The sequence below is a fragment of the Fonsecaea pedrosoi genome (assembly GCF_000835455.1).
Source record: "Fonsecaea pedrosoi CBS 271.37 unplaced genomic scaffold supercont1.4, whole genome shotgun sequence".
Classification (NCBI taxonomy): Eukaryota; Fungi; Ascomycota; class Eurotiomycetes; order Chaetothyriales; family Herpotrichiellaceae; genus Fonsecaea; species Fonsecaea pedrosoi.
Window position 1 is genome coordinate 3,178,427 of NW_013550612.1, and position 20,835 is coordinate 3,199,261.

General features: G+C 53.2%; 11 protein-coding genes across 11 annotated transcripts; 4 read left to right on the plus strand and 7 right to left on the minus strand.

The window, feature by feature from the left end:
- Positions 1-198: 198 nt before the first annotated feature.
- Positions 199-1,233, minus strand: Z517_06946 (uncharacterized protein; the record flags this gene model as incomplete). Its single annotated transcript, XM_013428685.1, has 2 exons — positions 199-704; positions 786-1,233. The coding sequence occupies 2 exons, from the start codon at positions 1,231-1,233 to the stop codon at positions 199-201; spliced, it is 954 nt and encodes a 317-aa protein (XP_013284139.1).
- Positions 1,234-1,579: 346 nt separating this feature from the next.
- On the minus strand, positions 1,580-2,720 carry Z517_06947 (uncharacterized protein; the record flags this gene model as incomplete). The annotated part of the gene is made up of 3 exons (XM_013428686.1): positions 1,580-2,502; positions 2,551-2,579; positions 2,629-2,720. 3 exons carry the CDS (start codon positions 2,718-2,720, stop codon positions 1,580-1,582), a joined length of 1,044 nt encoding a protein of 347 aa, XP_013284140.1.
- A 575-nt stretch (positions 2,721-3,295) lies between these two features.
- On the plus strand, positions 3,296-4,533 carry Z517_06948 (guanine nucleotide-binding protein subunit beta-like protein; the record flags this gene model as incomplete). The annotated part of the gene is made up of 3 exons (XM_013428687.1): positions 3,296-3,375; positions 3,438-3,882; positions 4,108-4,533. 3 exons carry the CDS (start codon positions 3,296-3,298, stop codon positions 4,531-4,533), a joined length of 951 nt encoding a protein of 316 aa, XP_013284141.1.
- A 737-nt stretch (positions 4,534-5,270) lies between these two features.
- Z517_06949 (uncharacterized protein) lies at positions 5,271-7,637 on the minus strand (the record flags this gene model as incomplete). Its single annotated transcript, XM_013428688.1, has 1 exon — positions 5,271-7,637. One exon carries the CDS (start codon positions 7,635-7,637, stop codon positions 5,271-5,273), a length of 2,367 nt encoding a protein of 788 aa, XP_013284142.1.
- Positions 7,638-8,036: 399 nt separating this feature from the next.
- Positions 8,037-9,885, plus strand: Z517_06950 (uncharacterized protein; the record flags this gene model as incomplete). The annotated part of the gene is made up of 2 exons (XM_013428689.1): positions 8,037-8,282; positions 8,332-9,885. 2 exons carry the CDS (start codon positions 8,037-8,039, stop codon positions 9,883-9,885), a joined length of 1,800 nt encoding a protein of 599 aa, XP_013284143.1.
- Positions 9,886-10,146: 261 nt separating this feature from the next.
- Positions 10,147-11,740, minus strand: Z517_06951 (hexokinase; the record flags this gene model as incomplete). The annotated part of the gene is made up of 3 exons (XM_013428690.1): positions 10,147-11,019; positions 11,077-11,633; positions 11,701-11,740. The coding sequence occupies 3 exons, from the start codon at positions 11,738-11,740 to the stop codon at positions 10,147-10,149; spliced, it is 1,470 nt and encodes a 489-aa protein (XP_013284144.1).
- A 703-nt stretch (positions 11,741-12,443) lies between these two features.
- On the minus strand, positions 12,444-13,364 carry Z517_06952 (uncharacterized protein; the record flags this gene model as incomplete). Its single annotated transcript, XM_013428691.1, has 1 exon — positions 12,444-13,364. The coding sequence occupies one exon, from the start codon at positions 13,362-13,364 to the stop codon at positions 12,444-12,446; it is 921 nt and encodes a 306-aa protein (XP_013284145.1).
- Positions 13,365-13,620: 256 nt separating this feature from the next.
- On the minus strand, positions 13,621-14,833 carry Z517_06953 (uncharacterized protein; the record flags this gene model as incomplete). The annotated part of the gene is made up of 2 exons (XM_013428692.1): positions 13,621-14,661; positions 14,711-14,833. The coding sequence occupies 2 exons, from the start codon at positions 14,831-14,833 to the stop codon at positions 13,621-13,623; spliced, it is 1,164 nt and encodes a 387-aa protein (XP_013284146.1).
- Positions 14,834-15,683: 850 nt separating this feature from the next.
- On the plus strand, positions 15,684-17,504 carry Z517_06954 (uncharacterized protein; the record flags this gene model as incomplete). The annotated part of the gene is made up of 1 exon (XM_013428693.1): positions 15,684-17,504. The coding sequence occupies one exon, from the start codon at positions 15,684-15,686 to the stop codon at positions 17,502-17,504; it is 1,821 nt and encodes a 606-aa protein (XP_013284147.1).
- A 730-nt stretch (positions 17,505-18,234) lies between these two features.
- Positions 18,235-18,910, minus strand: Z517_06955 (uncharacterized protein; the record flags this gene model as incomplete). The annotated part of the gene is made up of 2 exons (XM_013428694.1): positions 18,235-18,596; positions 18,754-18,910. The coding sequence occupies 2 exons, from the start codon at positions 18,908-18,910 to the stop codon at positions 18,235-18,237; spliced, it is 519 nt and encodes a 172-aa protein (XP_013284148.1).
- Positions 18,911-20,189: 1,279 nt separating this feature from the next.
- Z517_06956 (uncharacterized protein) lies at positions 20,190-20,568 on the plus strand (the record flags this gene model as incomplete). The annotated part of the gene is made up of 2 exons (XM_013428695.1): positions 20,190-20,451; positions 20,537-20,568. The coding sequence occupies 2 exons, from the start codon at positions 20,190-20,192 to the stop codon at positions 20,566-20,568; spliced, it is 294 nt and encodes a 97-aa protein (XP_013284149.1).
- Between the last annotated feature and the right edge of the window lie 267 nt (positions 20,569-20,835).

The window sequence follows — 20,835 nt, forward strand, 5'->3', positions numbered from 1 at the left end:
ATAAACCCTTCTCCACAAGAGGTTGCTGCACCGATTAAAGCCGTTGTGGCCGAGCTTCGGAGAGGGTTGGGCTCATCACCGGACCAGCGGTGAAGGTAATGATGAGGGAAAATATTCCACTTGTGTGGACTCCTATTGGATGGTATACATATTTTGGTGGTTGGATGTACGAATCAGGTACAAAAGCTCCAGACAAGCTCAATCAAAGGTTTGTACATCAGGCATTCTCCCGAGACCAGCACCACTACCTTTGCTGTTGGGAGTGGCGTTAACATCCTCCAGAACGCCGCCTGCACTCCTTTCCCTGACATGCCTCCGTAGCATGTGCAGTATTTCACTGTCCTTCCACCGTTGGGGAACAGGTCTATATGCAGGTCTGAAAGTCCCCACCGTCTGAGCCCACTCTCCGCTGCGCGGAGCTCCTTGTCTCCATGCGTCGGTCTCTTGAGTTTGCCCCGGGTTCGCAGGGGACGCATATTCAGTCGTCTGGGTCTTCTTATCACTCGTAGCACCTTCTGCAGACTCGAGCGAGGTGGGGGAATTGGCCGGGGATTGAGTGGCCCAGTAGTAGATGTCCCAATCGTTCTCGTCCAGGAGGAAGTCGTATTGCTCGAGTTGAGTCCTAGTCATGGAGGCGAGATTCTCTGCTGCAAAAGTGGAGAGTAGGAGGTCAGACTCTAGTGTCCCCCGTTTCCTGCTTTGGTCTATGGCAATACGTCAGCGAACTCCTTAGACACTTGAAATCTCCCGGGTGCAGAATATCGCATCCCAGGGTGTGCACCGACATAGTAATCTGGCTCTCATGGTGGGAAGGTCTTCTCCCGTCCGACGTAGGGGTTCGACACGAAACGAGATGCCCTCCATTTCACCAACAGCATATTCTGACTGGCTTACTTTGTTGGGATCTCCCGGTTGTGTTCCTCCTGTCATTTTGTCTGTGTTTTCTGGAACTTTGTCCTTCGGGATGTACTTGGAATCAACAGAACTCAGCATTTCTGGTGGAGGCGCATCCTTGCCCACCGAAGGCATCTTGTTGTGAATCGTGGAGTTTGTGTTTGTCATGTGTGGATTGTCTGCTCTCTCCTTTTGGTATTTGCGATGTTCTTCGGCGTTGGAATGGACTCGAGGGTTCTCATTGAAACGTGACGAGGTAGAGGAGATGCAGCGTCGCGACACGCTTGCAGCTAGTTGGCGACCTGCGATGCGTCTAGTAACCAGACGTGAGGCATTCATATTGGCGACAGAGGGATTATTTTAGCCGTACACAAGCTTGGGAATACCAGTGGTGGTCGGGTTTTTGTTGTTGAAGAAGATACAGTTGAACAGTGAATTTGGTGGTTGAACGTGACGCAGGAGCAAATGTGAGGAAGTTTCATCGTTGACATCATACATCTTCACCTTTTTCTCCATCCACCAATGATGCCAACCACTTCCTCGTCCTACCCAACAGCCAATTGAAGATGGGCTGAAAATCAAGCATGTCTTTCTGTCAGATTCTTAAACATGGTTCAAGTTGAAATAGCTGATGAACTATTTGGAGGCTTGCTAGAATATGACCTCAAATAGGACGACTGTCTCACTACAACCGTCTATATGGGAGTTTTGGCTTGTTCGCAAGTATCTCATCGATCTCAGCCATCACAGCATCATCCAACTTAGCAACCAGATCCAACGCCTTGATGGATTTCGTGATCTGTTCCACCTTTGATGCTCCAGTGATAGCAGAGCTCACCCGCGGGTTCTTCAGTACCCAGGCCAATGCTAGAGTTGCCTGATCAGTACCCAGCTTGTCAGCTACCGGCTTCAGTTGTTTGACTTGAGCCAGAAGCTTCTTCCATTGCTCACTCCCATAGCTCTCTCTTTGGGAGGCGGTGAAACCGTCCGCGGCTTTGGCAATTCTACTGTCCTCGGGGATACCGTCGTTGTATTTGCCCGTCAAGATACCCTGTTTGAGCGGACTGAAGATGGTCAGGCCAAGTCCATAATTCTCGTACAGCAGGGCATATTCTCGTTCGACGCGATCCCGGGCCAACATGCTATACTCCGGTTGCTCCATGACAGGTCCAATCAAGTTGAGCCGTTCTGCACAAGCCCAGGCCATGGCGATTTCCTCACTGTTCCATTCGCTCGTTCCCCAGTAAAACGCTTTTCCGGTGTTGATAATATAGTTCATGGCTCGAACAGTTTCCTCGATCGGAGTGTGTCTGTCGGGACGATGACAGTAGATCAGGTCGACGTAGTCTAGCTGCAGTCGCTTGAGTGATCCCTCCACTCCTTCAATGATATGTTTTCGAGAGAGACCACCGTTGTTGACCGGGTTATCTCCATGGGCTTGACCCCAATAGATCTTGGTCGAGATGACCAGATCGTTGCGCTTCCAACCATATTTCTTGATCGCCTTACCCATGACAACTTCGGATTTGCCGTCGGCATAACCTTCAGCGCAGTCGAAAAAGTTGATTCCAACATCATAGGCTGCCTTCATGCATTCGAAAGCAATCTCTGAAGGGCCGAATTAGACTTTCACGACTGAACGGGGTCATAACCTACCATCTCCCACAGCATCCCCGTATGTGACCCTGTTGCACTTAGTACGGAGGAGGTTCGTGCATGTTCGGCATCACTTACCACCCTCCAAGTGAGATTGCAGACACCTGTAGTCCAGACCGGCCAAGGAAACGGTATTGCATTTTTGGCAGCTGGTCACCGGAATAAGCCATGGTTTGATGGTTAGATAGATCACGAGAAGGGACAGAAGTAGAGCAGGCAACGAGCAGATATATGACTCAGGACGGAGGGGCAGCGAGAGCCAATTCAGGCGTATCTGGGTCGACTTCAGGTTATGTACGCGCCAGCATCGTTGCATTTAGCCGGTACTCCGCGATGGTAACGGGCATGACTCCGGTATAACGCCCGGGCGCAATGAGGCGCATAGGAAATGACAGATGATGATTGCAGGGGAATACGGGGTTCAGGCGAGTCGGAAAACTCCATTTGCCGCACTCGATCAGGCATGTTGGCTGCATTAAATCGATCGTCTATCGTTGAAGAGCTGGCCAACACGGCTCTATGGGCTTTGCAGAATCAACCATGCGACTCCTTGCGCCGACATTTAGCCGCAAATTCAGGATGTCCACAATGGGCTTAGCGCCCGCGAATCTTGGCGTGGATTTGGAGAGCGCACAACTGCAGAGAATCTTTGGCGGAGAGGCCAACGTCTCGACAGGCGAATCTTTGACAACCATCTCCCTCAGACACCAGCCCGTTCTGTTCTTTCCTGGATCTTCAAGTCGCCATGGCTGAACAACTTATTCAACGTGGTACTCTTGAGGGCCACAGCGGCTGGGTCACCTCCCTCGCGACCAGCTTGGAGAAGTCAGTAACCTGCGAGAAAAGCACCTCCATCTGCGACCGTCGACTGACATTGAAAATTATAGCCCCAACATGCTCCTCTCGGCCTCGAGAGATAAGACCCTCATCATCTGGAACCTGACTCGCGACGAGACTGCCTACGGCTACCCGAAGAGGTCGCTCCACGGCCACTCCCACATTGTCTCCGACTGTGTCATCTCCTCCGATGGTGCATACGCTCTCTCCTCTTCCTGGGACAAGACGCTGCGATTGTGGGAGCTGTCCACGGGCAACACGACTCGAACTTTCGTCGGCCACACCAACGATGTCCTCTCCGTTTCCTTCTCCGCAGATAACAGACAGATTGTCTCAGGGTCCCGAGACCGAACCATCAAGCTCTGGAACACCCTGGGAGACTGCAAATACACCATCACTGACAAGTGCCACACCGACTGGATCTCGTGCGTGCGCTTCTCCCCGAACCCTCAGAACCCGGTCATTGTGAGCTGCGGTTGGGACAAATTGGTCAAGGTGAGAAATAAGCTGTCCCACGAGATTCCTCCCATACATTTTTTGCCCAAGATGCTACGCAATTTATTAGTGTTTGCTACTTCGGAGCTCCTTCGGGTGCCATGAGACAACTATTCACCGGCGGACTGAGGCGAATCATATACAACAATCTTGTTTTCAAATTTGAATCTCAATTTTGATTTGGAGCCGGTAGATGGGGTTTGTGCTGACCTCACATTCTTTCAGGTCTGGGAACTCGCCTCGTGCCGCCTCCAAACCGACCACATTGGCCACACTGGCTACATCAACACCGTGACTATCTCCCCCGACGGATCTCTCTGCGCCTCGGGCGGCAAAGATGGCACCACCATGCTGTGGGACTTGAACGAGTCCAAGCACCTGTACTCCCTGCAAGCCGGCGACGAGATCCACGCGCTCGTCTTCTCGCCCAACCGATACTGGCTTTGCGCCGCCACCTCGTCGTCCATCACCATCTTCGATCTCGAGAAGAAGAGCAAGGTCGACGAGCTCAAGCCCGACTTTGTCGAGAAGGGCAAGAAGTCCCAGGAACCGTACTGCGTCAGCCTGGCCTGGAGCGCCGACGGCCAGACCTTGTTCTCCGGCTACACGGACAACAAGATCCGCGCGTGGGGCGTCATGGCCAGAGCATAGAGCGGGGGTGGGTGATTGGATTTTGTCTTCTCGGCCCGGTCTTCCAAAAAAAGAAAATAATGGGTAGATAAACCGTAAGGGGAAACGATCCTCACGAAGCAAATGTGTTTTTACGAGAACAAAAAACAGACCCCCAAGAGGCAGAGGCAGGGAGAGCGAGGGCGAGAGTGGGGAGAGGGTGTGTTGTAGAGACGGAGGATTGAAGGAGAGACTGTTTGACGGACAGGGGACGAACAAAAACCTCGGGCCTGATTGCTGCTCTCGGCGGGCTAGCACGAAGACAGAGAGAGACACACCCACACCAATGAAAGGGTGGGAGAGTGAACAATAACAGGGCTTTGTTGCTGTCTGCTACTGCTACGGACCTATCTCTATCGACTCCTCCCCCCCCCCCCCCGGGAAATCGTAAGCCCATAGGTACTCGGTCGTGGAAAATGGTTGAGAGATCAGTGCCGTGTTTTTCCCCTTTGAGGCGTGCGTGCTCCCCTTTTGTGTGTGTGTCTCTCTCTCTCTGGTGGATGGTCCATGAGAATGAACACGCGACAAGACTTTGCCTCTTTCTCCCTCCCTTCCCAAAAGACCAGTAGAGAGAGAGAAAAAGCCAATTCACGGATTGCTTGAGATGATGCCTCTGCATGATTTCTTCTGTTGGTTTATCTTGCCTATCTGTCTGTAACTCGCAGCTCCTTTTCTCTCGTTCATTTGGTTCTTCTACCCCTTCACGCTCTGACCATCCACTATGCGGTAGTGTCCTTGACCATATTCCTCGCCCTGACACGCTCCTCATGCTTCAACTTATCGGCAACATCGCCGCCCGAGCTGAGCAACTCCTCCCACTCCTCCTCGTCCATGTTCATGATCATGCAGATCTGGGTGCAGCGCAAAAACGCTTCGCGCAGGCCGTACTTCTGGCCCTTGACGACGACCTTGACGATCTCGTTGACGTCGTGCTCCAGCCTCGCAGCCCCGACTTCGTTGACCCGCCCGTGGTACGTCCACAGGCGCTTCTCGAGCATCTTGCTCAGGTAGCTCACCACGATCGCCAGGAGCTGGTCAAACGTGCGCTCCGTCATGATCCGTCCGATCGGTTTCGTCAGCGCGTCCCATCCCAGTTGGAAGCGCATGCGGACTTCGTCCGAGAACGACTCGGTCTCGTCTCCGCCGTCGATATCGCCCGCAAGGTCCTGCAGCTGCTCCCGCGAGAGCTGGTAGTCTGTGTCGCGGAAGGCGTCCATCAGGATGGGTCGGAGACGAGGTTTCATGACATTGTGAAAGACCACGTTCACGCCGTCAGAAATGAGCTCGTTGGTTTTCTCCGAGAACACTGAGGCGAAGGAGGTCAGCAAAGCCGCAACCTCGTCTGCCTCGCCAGGCCCGGGGAAGAGTTCTGCCAATGGTCGGTGAGGTGAGCCTGGGACGGGTTCCACTCGAGCACGGGCAATCTGGACAACGTAGTCCTTAGCTACGTCGAGATTGTTGATGAGGACGAGGAAGGAGACGATTGTCGCCTCGGGTGGAAGCTGGCCTGGAATTGCGGCCTTGGGGTAGCTCTCATCGCGCATCTTGCGCTGTTCCATGCCGATGAAATCGGAGCCTAGTATTCTACCCAGAGTAGGGATGACGCTGGAGATGACCTGTTTCTGTGACGTGGCTAAAGACTGCTGCAGGACTTTGTTGACAATGTACATAATGTCCTCGATTGCGGAGCTGACGTGAGGTGGATTGGAGTTGAGTGGTTTATGAGGGTTGAGAGACAAGTCGGGTGGTTGCTCGTCTAGCTGGAACGCCTTCTCGACTGAGCGCCGGAAGAAGAACGTAGTCATGGTGTTGAACGGGGTCAGGAGTTTCTCCTGCACCTTTTTGTGGAGGTTCGAGTCGAGTAGGAATGAAGGTATCGACAGTGTTCCATCGGGGCCGCCAGTATCGTGACATTTTTCGGCAATAAAATTGGTGTACAAGGACCATTTGCCCAACATGAGGGTCATCTCATTGAGTAAGGCATCGACCTGTTTCATATCGACCGATTCATCCTCACTCGACCTTCCTGGTGCGGGAGAGCCTGCTCGTGGCGTTGCGCTTGAACCCCGCTGTGCATTCATGAAGCTCTGAACCAAGAACGTGAAAGCGTATGCTTTGATATCAGTGAGCTGGCGTTCGATCTTCCTCTCGTCGCTCCAAGTGTCTAGTATAATCCCTCCTTGGAGATCAGCCTCGACTTGCAGCCGTTCAATGACTCGTGCCATCTTGCCGGCCCCATAATGGCGCTCAACCAGTCCACCATGTCCCTCAATGATTTGTGCAATATGCTCGAACAATTTCGTCAAGGCGTTTGCGTAGAAGAACCCGTCTTTGCTCTGGTTGCCACCAGTGCCAGCATTGAGGTTGGCACGAGCCCGAGTAGCGACGCCCTGGCAGACATAGCGACCATAGACGTCCAGGCCAACGTCCGAGCGGTTGATCAGTGGGAAGAGTTTAAAGAAACGCGTTATTCTAGCGCCGTCGTTCTCCTTGATTGCTTTGTCGAACTCTCTCAGAAACAGGTTGCACAATGATTCCGAAGCATTCTCCAAGGTGACAGCAGGGGCATCGGGGACTTCTGCAGTCGGAACTATCCTCGCGGCGAATGGGCCATTAATGACAGCACTGGGAATCTTTGAGGCTCTGCTAAGATAGCTGGCTGCGGTTTCCCAGTCCTGAGCCGCTCCCATGGATCCAGATACACCCAGCACACAAGCTTTCAATTCCCTGACCTGCTCGACGACGGTGAGTGTAGCCTTGACCCTTTCCTGCTCGAGGTCGAGTCTCTTGACGGAATTTGAGATTCGTTGGGCGTTGGCTGCAGCGTCTGAGAGCATGCCATTGCTGACTGCTCTTGCCTTGGAAGCCTGCGCAGTGGCATTTGCGCGGAACAAGTCCAGACGGCCGAGTTCTCGTTGGAGATCCTTCTGCGCACTGATAAGAGCATCGAGCTGCGAGGTTACTGTGGCCTCTTTTCTGTGGAGCTCAGCCAATGCGGCACGGATCTCTGACACGGATTTCGCATTGTAGACGCTGTTTGTTTCATTTTCGTGATCAAGATCAGGGACGTGGCCATTGGTCGTCATATTGGATCAACGAATGAGTGAGGGATGTTGTGATGTGAACCCCTCCGACCTGTTTGCGACGTGATCGGGATATATGGTCAGCTGGGCTGGCAGCGTTGACGACCAGTGGCACCAAAGTCCCCATTGATTGTTTTCCTCCGGAAGTAGAAACCAACAAGCTTCATTCTTGAGGGGACATTGTCGACTGGTGCTTGCACCACTACCACAAGTTTTGATCGAATTGTGTGAGTTGTAGACAAAAGGACAAAAGCAGCGGCTTCGGCCCGCAGCCTCCAAAAGTCACAAATTGCTCCGCTCCGAAGTATTGCCGGCCACACCCCAAAAAAAGTTGACTGCACATCCTGCGGTGCTCAAATTGTCCGACAAACGACGGCCAGGAGATACGGCCAGCTTGAAAAAATGCAAGAACCCAAGCGGCCTAAACACGGAGTCAAAGGGAAGTCGGCCACAGAGGTCCTCGAGAAAGATGACACCGAACTGCGCCTGGAGAAGGCCCTGTTTGGAGACCACGCAGGCTTTCTCAATTCGTTGACGAGAGACCAGATCGAGGAGGATCGGTCGTTGGTGCCGCGCAAGCATGGAAAGGATGACGAGTCTGAAGAAGACGATGCCGATGGAGGGTTGAGCCATGTGGCAGACGAAGATGTTGGTGTTCAAACCCTCTATCGTCTTCCCTTCCTAACGTTATTCACAGTTGTTTTTCCTCGACACGGGTGCCGACCAACTCACGCCCTCCGTTGCGAAGGAACTCGAACGTACCGAAAAGGTGCATGGTCATCATCAGCCAGAACCAGTGTGGCACGACAGTGACGATGACCGGATCACCGTCTCACTTGCCTCAAACACTCGCTTGCGCAAACTTCGCGACACGGAAGACGATGATGTGATTAGTGGCAGAGAATACATACAGAGACTACGACGACAATACGAGAGGCTTCACCCTACGCCGGAGTGGGTTACATATGCAAGAAAGAGAAGAAAGTTGTCCTCCCGCTCCGATTATCAGGATGCGGTATCAGACTCAGATGTGTCCATGGACGAGAACGACTCCCTCCCCTCAGCGCAACCTCTGGCGGAACTTCTCCGAACAGCAGGATCTCTGACTAGGACAGATACCAAAAGACCAGGCACAAAATCGACCCGGAAGCTGCGGCCGGAAGTCATCGACATCCAGCGATGCAAAGATGTAGCGGGCTCCGGTCCCTCTTCAGTCGACACATTGCAGTTCCACCCATACTACCCTCTTCTTCTTGCAGCCGGACCAAGTTCGACAGTGACGTTGTACCACATCTCACCTCAACCGCCGAATCCAAACCCCATTCTAACCTCGCTACATCTGAAGGGAACTCCTCTGCACACGGCGGCATTTTGCCGGCCACGAGCCCAACCTGCTGCCGAGGAGGGGAACGAGGCACACGACCAGACCAAAGTATTTCTCTCTTCTCGACGGCGGTATTTCCATACCTGGTCACTCTCCACCGGCACCGTCACCAAAGTAACTCGTGCACTCTACGGTCAGGCCCGCAAAGAGCAGCGAACTATGGAAGCTTTCAAGCTGTCCCCCTGCGGCCGCTACATCGGACTCATCGGCTCGTCCAAGAAGGGAGGCGGGAGCATCAACGTGCTGTCGACAGAGACCTTGCAGTGGGTGTGTAGCTGTCGGATTGATTCACGCGGTGGCGTGGCGGACTTTGCGTGGTGGCGCAACGGGGACGGGTTTGCGGTGGTGGGAAAGAATGGGGAGGTTAGCGAGTATGACATCGAGGCGCGGAGGGTAGTCATGAGGTGGATGGACGACGGCGCCGTCGGCACGACCGTCATCGCCTTGGGCGGGGATTCCGGACAACAGCAGTGCCGGGGCGGCAGCCGCTGGGTCGCCGTGGGCTCTTCTAGCGGAGTTGTCAACCTCTACGATCGACGCGGGTGGATGGGCACTACCACCACTTCAAGCGACCTCGTCGCCACCAAGGACGAGAGACCCAAACCCGCCCGGATGTTCGACCAGCTGACGACGCCGATCTCGCAACTCGAGTTCTCCCAAGACGGCCAGATGCTGGTCATGACGTCGCGCTGGAAGAAGAACGCCCTGCGCCTGGCGCACCTGCCCAGCTGCACGCTCTACAGGAACTGGCCGACGGATAAGACGCCCCTGGGCAGAATCAGTGCCGCCGCTTTGTCGCCGGATGGAAGTTACCTCGCGGTGGGGAACGAGCAGGGGAAGATCAGACTGTGGGAGATACGAGAATGAGGCTTGCCTGTACATTCACCCACTGGGGTCAGTACTGTAAATGCCCTCGGATTTGCGTCGGTCGTGTAGTAGGTAGTAGGTGGTACCATCATGGACGGCATACGTGCATGCATCATGATGATATACATGGCACAAAAATCTCTATAAAAAAAAGTCTTTCGCTCCAGACCATCTTTTCTCGGTCGTCCGACAATCTCCAAAATGCTGCACACTTCCACACATTCCCTCTCCGACCCCTCTCCGGGGTAGGTTATATACGTACTACGTCAGGCCGGGGAAGTTCCCGACGTCGCGCACCCCGACCGTGTTGCCCTCCTTGATTCTCTTGAGGGTCAGGGCGGCGATCAGGGCGGCGCCGACGCCGCTGCCGTCCTCGGCGCTCATCATGACCACGGGGTCCTTTTTGCCCTTTGGCCAGTCGAGGATCTCGCGCAGCGCGACGGCCCCGCGCTGCTTGAAGTGCGGGTACTTGTTGAAGACGGACCCGTCGGCGCCAACGTGGCAGCTCTCGATGTTCTTCTTCTTGCAAATGGCCGCGACACCGCAGGCCGAGAGGCGCGCGGCGCGCGTGCCGATCAGTTCTGCCAGGCGGCGGCAGAGCTCCAGCTCGGGCTTGGACGCCTGGATCTTGAGCTTGTCCTCGAACATGTCGCGCGTCTCGTGCAGGTTCTCAAAGGGGTCTTCTTCGATGAAGGACAGAAACGACGCGTCGAGCGTGTAGGGCTTCTTCAGCGCCGAGATGTCCTGGCCCTCGAAGAGGAGGTTCTTGTTCTCGTGCAGGTCGACGAGCACGAGCCGGAAGATCTCGCCCAAGTACAACCCGGCGATCATCTTTTCAAAAGCTTGTTGGCCCGGTCGTGGCGAGGTCTCGTCGATGATGGTGTCGTATTTCGTGATGGGAAGGACCTTGTGCTCGTTATCGAAGGCGCCGTATTCGCAGTTGATCGCCATGGGCATGTCGTCGGGGAGGTTGAGGTGTTTGATCTTTGGTATTGAGCCGCAGTTCTCCATGTAGGCGGCATTGCAGCCAGTTCCAAAGATGCACCCAATTCTTATAGTCTGGTCTGTATAGGCTGATGCGATCAGCGTGCCGGTGGTGTCGTTTATGATGGCGACAAGTTTGATCGGGAGGTTCTGGTGTGCGATCAGTCAATCAGTCACCGCAGAAGGGTTTCTCGTAGTTGTTCATACCCGTGCCTCAAGAGCTTTTTGGAACTGGGGAACCACATCCTGCCCTTCAACGCCTGAGATGTCAAATCCTTTGGTCCATCGCTGGAGCACACCGTGGTCAATGTAGTCTTGCGTTGCCGGGTAAGAAAACGTGAACCCGAGGGGCAGATGCGCCAGATCCTCGTCCTCGTGGTGAAAGTCGATGAACTGCTGCATGCAGTCGGCGATGTAATCCCACAGCTCCTCGGCCGTTCCCGTCTTCAGCTCTTCCGGCATGCGATACTTGCTCTGGATGATTTCGAACTCGCCCTTCTCTTCCGTGAGGGTGATTTCGCAGACTCTCAGGTTGGTCCCGCCCATGTCCAGTGCGAGGAAAGTGCCCTGCTCATTGCCATCCGGGAAGCCCATGACCCAGGTCGGGTTCATGGGGATGTTGCCCCCCTCTTTCTCCAGGCCAGCTTGGAGCTCCGACACGAAATGGTCGGTGATCTTCTTGAGCCGCTCGGCGTCCACGGTGAACAGGTTCTCGAGGTTGGCGATTTCGTCCAGCAAGCTCTTTGGCACATCGGCCATCGAACCTGTGAGAAACCACGAGATTTAGCAACCCAATCATTCCGTTCCAACTCCCAGGACATCATCACTTACCCTTGCGGGACGGCTTTCGCTTTGGACCCAACCCGACCATTGTGCCTGTGTTCGACTGTTGACGCTGAGAGACAAGAAGAGAGGGGAGGTAGATAGGTGGAGGAAGAGGTTCGGGGTAATCAAGCTGGGAAATATGAACAGATTTGACCTCAGGTGAGGCGTCTCAGAGGAGCTGTTTCCTGGTCAAGCTTTCGCGGCGAGAAACGGAGGCCAAAATGTTGATACAGCAAAAGTTTGGCGGGGTAGTTTTGAGTCTCGAAGCCAGTGGGTCGAAACAGGGGCATTTTGCGGCGGCATCAGGCGGTACCAGCAGCTAATGAAGTATGACAGAATGATGCCGCTTATGTCAGGAAGGGAATAAGGGAATAGGGGAATGAGGGGCATTTCGGTATTTGCTTCTGTTGATGCTATCTCCTTCGGGTATCAGGATCGCCAATCTAACACCACTTTGAAGGGTCTGTGTCATGAGGCTCTCCCATCCACCACCAAGTAACTGCTCCCAATAGCTCCGCTTAAGATTTGTGTGCCTGCAAGTCTCCCTTGTTCCAATTTTCTTCCCAGCGAGATCTTCGAAAGCCATGACTAACCGTGCAACGCTGACTCACAGTTCTGTTTCTGGGAACCATGGTTAAAGTGACAGAATTTGTCTCCTGGCAGGTCCGTAGTTCGCCTCCAGCATCCGAGCATACGACTTCTTCACTGCCAGACAGAAGTCACATGACGGTAGAACACACAAGCCTGGTTCAGTCGAGATCAATGATTTCGAGGGACGTCGGAGAAGCGTCGTCGCCACGCTCAAATTTGGGGTAGTCTTCAACTCTCCAGCGATGGGTTCCGAGCGCAGGGTCCAAGGGATCCTTCTCCTCCGCAACTTTGGACATAGCTTTGAAGAGTTCCTTGCGCAGAGGACGATCGCCTTTTGTGAGAAAGACTTCAAAGTCAGTGTTGTTCTGGACAAAGTTATCGTACCCTCTCTGGAAGATCTCGAAAGCAATCTGGTCAACGAGGTACTGGATCAAGGGCACCTTGCACATAGCGTCACCCTCACCGACACGCCCAGAGATCCAGAAAAGGTGGGCAAACTTGACGTCGTATTCCGCATGGTATTTTCGAAAACAGTCGACCACATCATCTTGAAGACCCGGCATGCGGTAGTGGAGCGCCAGGATGTATGCCTTCATCAGTATGATGCACTCACTTCCAGTAGTAGGTATGTCCGGTGGCTCATTGTACAGGTAATTGACAACAACCTCGAAAGCCTCAGGTTCGTATATCAGACCCTGAAGCCGGTAAGCCGACGCCGTGACAGCATCGCTGGCACCTGCTGGAGAAGCACCATTACTTTCACCGTCGTTTTCATATGTGTCATCCTCAAAGTCCAGCTCTTCTTTGATGTTACCTCGATCTGGCGTCACTGTGTGTTCACTTCGCACTGGTGAATCCAAAGACCTCCCGGCACGGGTTGATACTCGAGTTGGTGTCCGTGTCGGTGTAGGCGTGGTGCCCGTAGGAAATGTAGGGTCCCCATGGACTTTGAAGAAATCGGTCTTTTCGAGGAATGCATAGTGGACATGGAACAGTTGTCTCTTCCTTCCAACAAAGATTCGAATAGTCGGATTGGCATATTTCCCCTCTGACTTGGAGCGAGGCGTTGTGGCACTCATGGTGAGCGGCAAATAGAGATGTGTCAAAGTGTGTGTATAGACCAAAGCCGGGTATCTCTGTCTTGGTGGTTGGTCAGTGCTAAGGTGATATGAGGAAGGAAAGAAGTTTGCTCACTTGACCAGAGAAAATCCCTTGAGTTGAAAGAATCTGTTTGGGGAAAGTCTAAGTGACTTCTGAGGTTGACCTTCAGTTCAGATTGATATTGATTTCAGATGTGAATGAACACGGTGGCTCGGTACGCCAAGCAAGAAACCACTAAAGAGAAGGTTTTTCAGGTTTGTCTGGCCTTAGATGAGGATAGACGTGACTGAGTCCAGAGTTTGAAGACGTGGTTAGCGTTGGCGAGGTCAGCGTGTTGGACGAGGGACCGGTTGATGGCGGTGATTTCTGCGGTGCACTCTTTTCCAATTCAGCCCTTATTCTATCATTTGCCTCGGCGGAGATCTTGAGTGAGGCATCAATATCCTTGGTCAACTTCGCAATCTCGTCGTCCAATTTCTCCTGCCTGGTCTTGGGCGGCGCCTCCTGTGCATCCCGCTCGTCCTTGTTTGGGTTGGTGCTAGCCCATAGATTTTCCAACTCATCACGCCAGCCCAGAGCGTCGGCAAACCTGCGAACACCCTCATCACAGTCCCCAAGCAGCAGCACGTCGTCCGGCCGTGAACCGATGGATCCCACTCTCTCTAGGTTGATAAGCACGCGCGGTGTACCTTCTCTGACAAACGACGGTAAGCTAGCGAATGGCTGAACCGTCAGACTGGTCCCCATGACAATTGCCAAATCTGCTTTTGCGGGCAGGCTTCGGTTGCGGTGGAATGACTCTGGAAGGGCCTCGCCAAAGAAAACGATATCGGGCTTCACCAGTCCGGAGCATGTCGACCTGATGCAGCGCGGTACCTCCATTTTCTGGACCATCTCTTTCATACGATCACCAGGAAACTCGGTCTTGCATTCAATGCACCTCTGAGTAGCGAATGATCCGTGTGCTTCCACAATCTTTTCGCCAGGGACCCCAGCTTCCCGCTCGAGACAGTCGATGTTTTGAGTAAACAGTTTCAGCAGTCGCCCTTTCTTGTGAAGCAAACTAATGAATGCGTGTGTCACCGTCGGCCGGTATTTGCCTGGATACAGTTCATTCGCCAGGGTATAAAACGGGTACGGGTTGTTTCGAAAGTATGAGATGTCGAAGACTGCTTCTGCATATGGGAGGTTCAGCCGAGCCAGATTGGCATACAGCCCAGTATCAGGAGAACGGAAGTCAGGTATTCCAGCCGATGTGCTGATTCCCGCGCCAGTCTTGGAGACGGTCAGATCTCGAGCATCAAAGGGTCGGAGGGGCTCTTACCATGACGACAATGTTCTTGATGTCCTTCTCTTTGATGTATTGAGCCACTGCTTCTATATTTCGCCCATAGAGCGTGGTGGGAGGCGTGGCCTCGTCAATAGGGGTGGAGGATTCGTTGCCCATCTTGAAGATGTTCCCGCGCCCCGCACGTGGTTGGGGATGGCGCTCACGACGTCGTCGACCTATGATGGCGAGTAGACGGCGAAACACTTTGAGGGACGCAGAGGAGGATCTGTGTTACGGTTTTTCCAACCAGGCTCGAAACTTGAGTGCAGGAAAGTTAAATAAGGCAAAGAGATGTCGGAAAGGAAAAAGATGTTGGAGGCTACAAAAAGACGTTATCTCTTAGTGCCCTGCCCCACGTCATACCGGGTGCACATTGGGCTCTTTTTACGGAACATTTGCCGTGATGGTTGACCTGAAATAGCGGCCGTGAAGGAAGATTGGAAACTAGCTTGATGCAGTAAGGCGGTGATCTTGCTCATCTGCAAACTCGGTGCTTCGTACATATATAACGCAACATCCATCAACTCTCTGTGGAAATCACCAGGGGCATCCCTTATTTCGAGTGACATGGCATCGGATAGGCGCTCGCCACAAGCAGAGAACTATTTAATGCTGTTTACCTTACAGTCTACCAATATAAATCCGTTAGACGATATGATGGCCGTGTGTACACTACTGAGCCAGTAGTGTCGAATACTTATCTCTTCGAATATTCGGGTGCGCTAATCACGTAAAATCTTTTTCTGTCTACAGAGCAGGTGGCATCAGGTGGGAAAAGTTGGAAGACAAGTAAAAACCCGGACGAGGCTTTTATTCAGCCTTGTGCGGATAATCCAGCAAGTCAATCAGTGCCGATGTTTAGCCGCTCGTGCAAAAAGTTTCTGGCAAAATTGCGGAGTGTGCACTACCATACTACATTTGTTGTGAAGCAACGCTTCCTCTCACTCTTGGGTTCACATTGACCGTCATGAAGCGAAAATTGGACGCAAATGATGCCCCAACAGTCGAGGTCCCTCGAGATTCTGCGGAAGACGAGGTATCGTTCGACTCGTTCGGCCTCGACCCTCGCCTCGTGCAGGCCATTGCAAAATCAGACTTCTCCAACCCTACACCCGTGCAGGCAAAGGCCATTCCCCTAGCACTCGAGGGTAAAGACGTACTTGCCAAATCCAAGACAGGTTCCGGAAAAACCGCCGCCTACGTCCTCCCGACCCTGCAAGCGATCCTGCGCCGAAAATCCTCCTCCCTCAACACCAAGGTCACCTCTGCCCTTGTTCTGGTGCCCACGAGAGAATTGGCGGATCAAGTCTGCAGAGCCTTCAATGCCTTTGCGGCGTTCTGCTCGAAAGATGTGCAGACATTGAATTTGACACAAAGGGTGTCGGACACGGTCATGAACGCGGTGCTACAAGATTTCCCTGATGTTATTGTGACCACTCCTGGAAGAGCGACTCAATATCTCACCTCGGGCACACTGTCCCTCGAAAATATCCAGCAACTTGTCATCGACGAAGCTGATATCGTACTCTCCTACGGCTATGAAGACGATATCAACGCAATCGCTACGGCCCTCCCCCGCGGTGTGCAGACATTCCTGGTCAGCGCCACCCTCACGCCCGAGGTCGAAGAGTTGAAGAGCATATTCTGTCGCGATGCGGTACTGGTCAGGATCGATGAGAAGGAAGAGAAGGGCGAGGGAGTGACCCAGTATGTGGTAAAGTGCGGAGAGGACGAGAAGTTCTTGCTCATTTACGTTCTGTTTAAATTGCGCCTCGTTAAGGGAAAGTGCTTAGTGTTCGTGGCCGACGTTGACAGAAGTTATCGGCTCAAGCTCTATCTGGAGCAGTTTGGGATCAAGTCATGTGTGCTGAATGCCGAATTGCCGGTCAACTCTCGGTTGCATGTGGTTCAGGAGTTCAACAAAGGGCTCTACGACATCCTTATCGCAGCAGACGATCAAGAGGTGCTTGGCGGCGTTATGAAGAGGCGCAAGACCGAGGGGCAGGTCGCAGAAGATCCAGCCAATGAGATGAGTGAGGAGGACGAGGAGGAAGTACAACGACCGGCCAAGAAAGCCAGACAGTCCAAGAAACATGAAAAGGACTATGGAGTTTCAAGGGGCATTGACTTTCAGAACGTTGCCTGCGTCATGAACTTCGACCTCCCTCTGACGTCCAAGTCCTACACACACCGTATTGGCCGCACGGCGCGAGCGGGCAAGGCAGGAATGGCCTTGTCCTTTGTGGTGCCCAAGGACAAGTTTGGCAAACACCGCGCGACCAGCATTCCTTCGGCGAAGAATGACGAACGTGTTCTGGAGAAGATCATCGCCCGACAGACCAAGAAGGGCAACGAAGTGAAGCCTTACCATTTCGACATGGCACAGGTGGACGCCTTTCGGTATCGTATGAACGACGCCCTGCGTGCCGTGACTGGAGCTGCGGTACACGAGGCCCGTGCTAAGGAGATCAAACAAGAACTGATCAAATCCGACAAACTACGCAGGCATTTCGAGGAGAACCCGGACGACTTGCGACACCTGCGACATGACGGGGAACACGGTGCGATTGTCAGACATCAGGGACACTTGAAACACGTCCCAGAATATTTGATGCCGGCAGCAGGGCGAAAGGGCCTGAGTGCTGACGAAGTCGGGTTTGTGGGGTTGAGAGGAGACAATAAGCGGAAAGACAACAAGAAGCGAGGAGGGCGCAAGACGCGATTCGGCGGCAGAGCCAAGGGGAAGGTTGACCCGTTGAAATCTTTTAGTGCGAGGAAGAAGCGTTGAGGCAGAAGGATAGTGGTCTAGCAGCACGAATACCTAGATGCCTGGGTACTTGTGTAAGTGTTGACCTCAATGGGGTTATCAGACATGAACACTGTCCATCGTCCTTGTTCTGGTCCCATGCGTCTCGATTGCTCCTCCGAGTATACCATTCAGCAATGCCATATCATTTATCTTATCCTGTCCGAGAGGCCCACGTCATACCTCTCATCCCTCTCACTTTATTCCGTGAGGGCGGTGTTAGCTCGAGATCCTTGTCGACTGTTGACATAATCGGCCCCATTTCATAGTTCCACGCCTGATCCGTGTATGCGCGGCTTTTCGCTTGACCGTGGAATACCTGATAGCAATGTTGACGGAATCGTGCATTTGCATTAAGCCCCATGTACATACTAGTAGGTCGGGGGTGTGGTTTGTCATCCCAGCCACGGGAGGTATCTACGAGTAGTAAGGACTACGAGTACTTGTCCTGGGTCGGTACTGGTGGTAGGTGGTAGATATGGACACGTGCCTATAACGTGGACAAAAACACAACGGATAAAAGATTGGGAATCCCAAGCAAGCCTTTTTCTTTGACCTGGTACTGTACGAGGTACTGTGCATGGTGTGATTCACACAGTCGGTAAACATTATCTCGTACTATTGGCTAGATAGATATGTATAGCCAACTCAACTCAACTCAATCTAGAGAGAGAACCACACCACAAATTAGCTAGTCACGGCCATACCATTATCAACCCCCGCTCTTCGCCAGCATCTGCAAAAACAGCTGCTGAAAGTCCGCACTAATCAACTCGACGACGTTCCCCCACGGATCGTACATGTACGTGCCGCTCAGGTTCGGCGTCGGCCGTGTCATCTGGCCAATCTGCCTCGCGCCGAGCTCGACCGCTTTGGCCAGGATGGCCTCGGGGTCCTCGACGGTGAAGCCGACGTGGAAGAACCCGCCCCGGGTGTATTCCTGCGGGCCGAATCTGGGGGGCACCTCCGTGGGGCCCTGGTACGGCGGGTCGATGAACTGGAACATTTCGAACCCGACGCTGTTGCCCGTGACGAGGAAGGCGACTTTGAATTTCTTGATTTCGGGGCCGTACACTGTCGTCGAGTCGAGTTAGTTAGCTAGATATTGTCTACGTGAGGGGGGAGAGAGAGGAAGAGGAAGAGGAAAAGGGAGGTGTGGTTGTCGGGCTGGGCCAGGCTAACCAGGATTCCCCTGGTTCAGGAACGACGTAGAGGTCTGGGTATAATTCACTTTGATTTATCGAGTGGCCCGGGGCGAGATGTTTCATCTGCTCTTCGTCCATCTTGCCAATGACATGGAGTCCAAAGAGCTCGGTGTAGAAATCGATCGCCTTGTCGAGGTCGGGCACCGAGATTGCGACCTGGTTGAGATTATAGACGTGTGCCATTTTGCGCTCTCGTCGGATTAGGGTCGACGAACTGAAGCGGCTTTCTCCTGATCACCACGGGGATATTCGAGAGAACTTCAAAAGCAAACATATCGTTTCTGATGCCCTTTAAATACTGACCTCGGCGGGTTAGTCCACGAGTCGTAGAAATGCCCAGTCGAGAGAACCGAGTCTCTCCGAGAACTCGTTCGTATTTCAGAGTCCAAGCCTTGGGTCAGGCATGCGCAATACGCGTTACTGATACCACAGAGAATGTGTTATCATGTTTTTTTTTATACGCGAGCCAAAGGGCTCGGGCCATTGTGGCAATGATCGTCAGGGCCAGGGACGGAAGCACGATGCAAGACTTTAGGACCGGTTCAGCCTCGATGGTTGTCCAATACGCCGCGTGATGAGCTCTTTGAGAAACGTGCCATTCATGACACGGGTAGAGGAGACCAGGCATGTTCGAGGAGACTTTCTTCCCAGCTTGACATGCGCGGCTGGGGTTGCAAAGGCCTTGCCGGTTGGCCCCTGTCTCGAACGCGTGAGCGTATTCGGTAATGTCGTTCCATGAGAGATGTGGATGTTTTGGGAGCACGTTGGACATTGCGGGGGGAGCGGGGTGGGGAGGGCGGTGAGATCCTCGGTTTGGCTTAGTGCTTAGTGTCAAGAGGTGTACTCGTAATTGAGATTCGTCTGGCTGAGGAATGTAGTCGGGATATTTGTGTAGACGAGGGTTTGTCGCAATAAAAAATCGAGGAATCTAGCATGTACCTCGGTAGGTACCTAGGCAAGCATACTCGGGCCATAAGACAATCCTCACAACGTACAAGTAAGTACAGCTACAAAAAGTACGAGGTACCGAGTATGGTGTTCCGTACCTGGTCCAGGCGCCCCAAGCCTAAAAGGTTGATTCCTAATCGTGACCTTATAGCGGCCCCTACAAAAGTAATGACCTATTAGAACCTACTCTAATGCTCAGCCAGTCAGCCAGCCAGTCAGTCAGTCAGGCGTCCTCCACAGTCCGTGACGTAGGTACCTACCATGCTTCCTAATCGTGCAGCCTCGCCTCCTCTCCTACAAAAATGATGAGGCATACAGTAACGAGTATGGTTCGCATGGAAATAATTCCTATGAATACATATACAAGTCCCTTCCCTATCGTATTCACGACCAGTAAATAAGATCCATCGTGTCCTCGATATATCCACTCCCACAACCCTCATCAACACCACCCACCATCACCAACACTCTTCTCCATATCTCGCAAGAACTACCTACCAAACAACAGGAGAAAATGCCGACCGCAACAGCCCGCGTCGGTGACACCGTCATCGCCTCCTCCTCGACCTACCACACCGTCGAAGGGAACGTGTATTTCCCGCCGTCGTCGCTCTCCGTGCCCGTGGCCACGTCGGCCACGCACTCGACCTGTCCCTGGAAAGGGCGGGCCAGTTACTACGACGTCACGGTGGGGGGACAGACGATCAGGGACGCCGCGTGGTATTATCCCGCGCCGAAGGACAAGGCCGCGCATATCAAGGATCATATCGCGTTTTGTAAGTTCCTTTCCTTGCGCTGTCTGGCTTTGTTAGATGGTGAGTGTGTATGGGGAGATGAAATACTGAACGGTGTCGCTTTTAGATACGAACAAGGTCAACGTCTCCGTGGCTTGAGAGGACATACTCACGTAGACTGAGCGGTGTGGCGTCCCGGGATAGTCCAGATAGGGGGAGAAAGAAATAGGTCACACAACTACCAAGTATATGACGTCGTGATGGACAAGACTGACCTCAGTTGCGGCGTGAGGAGGCAGACCTGGCCAGGCATGCGAGGTAATGGACTGGAGAATGACCGGCGAAAGGGTTCGCTACCATAGTCCGTTCCTTGACACTCTCTCCAAGCTGTCAGGCAAGTCGAGGAGACACATAGTGAACAAAAGA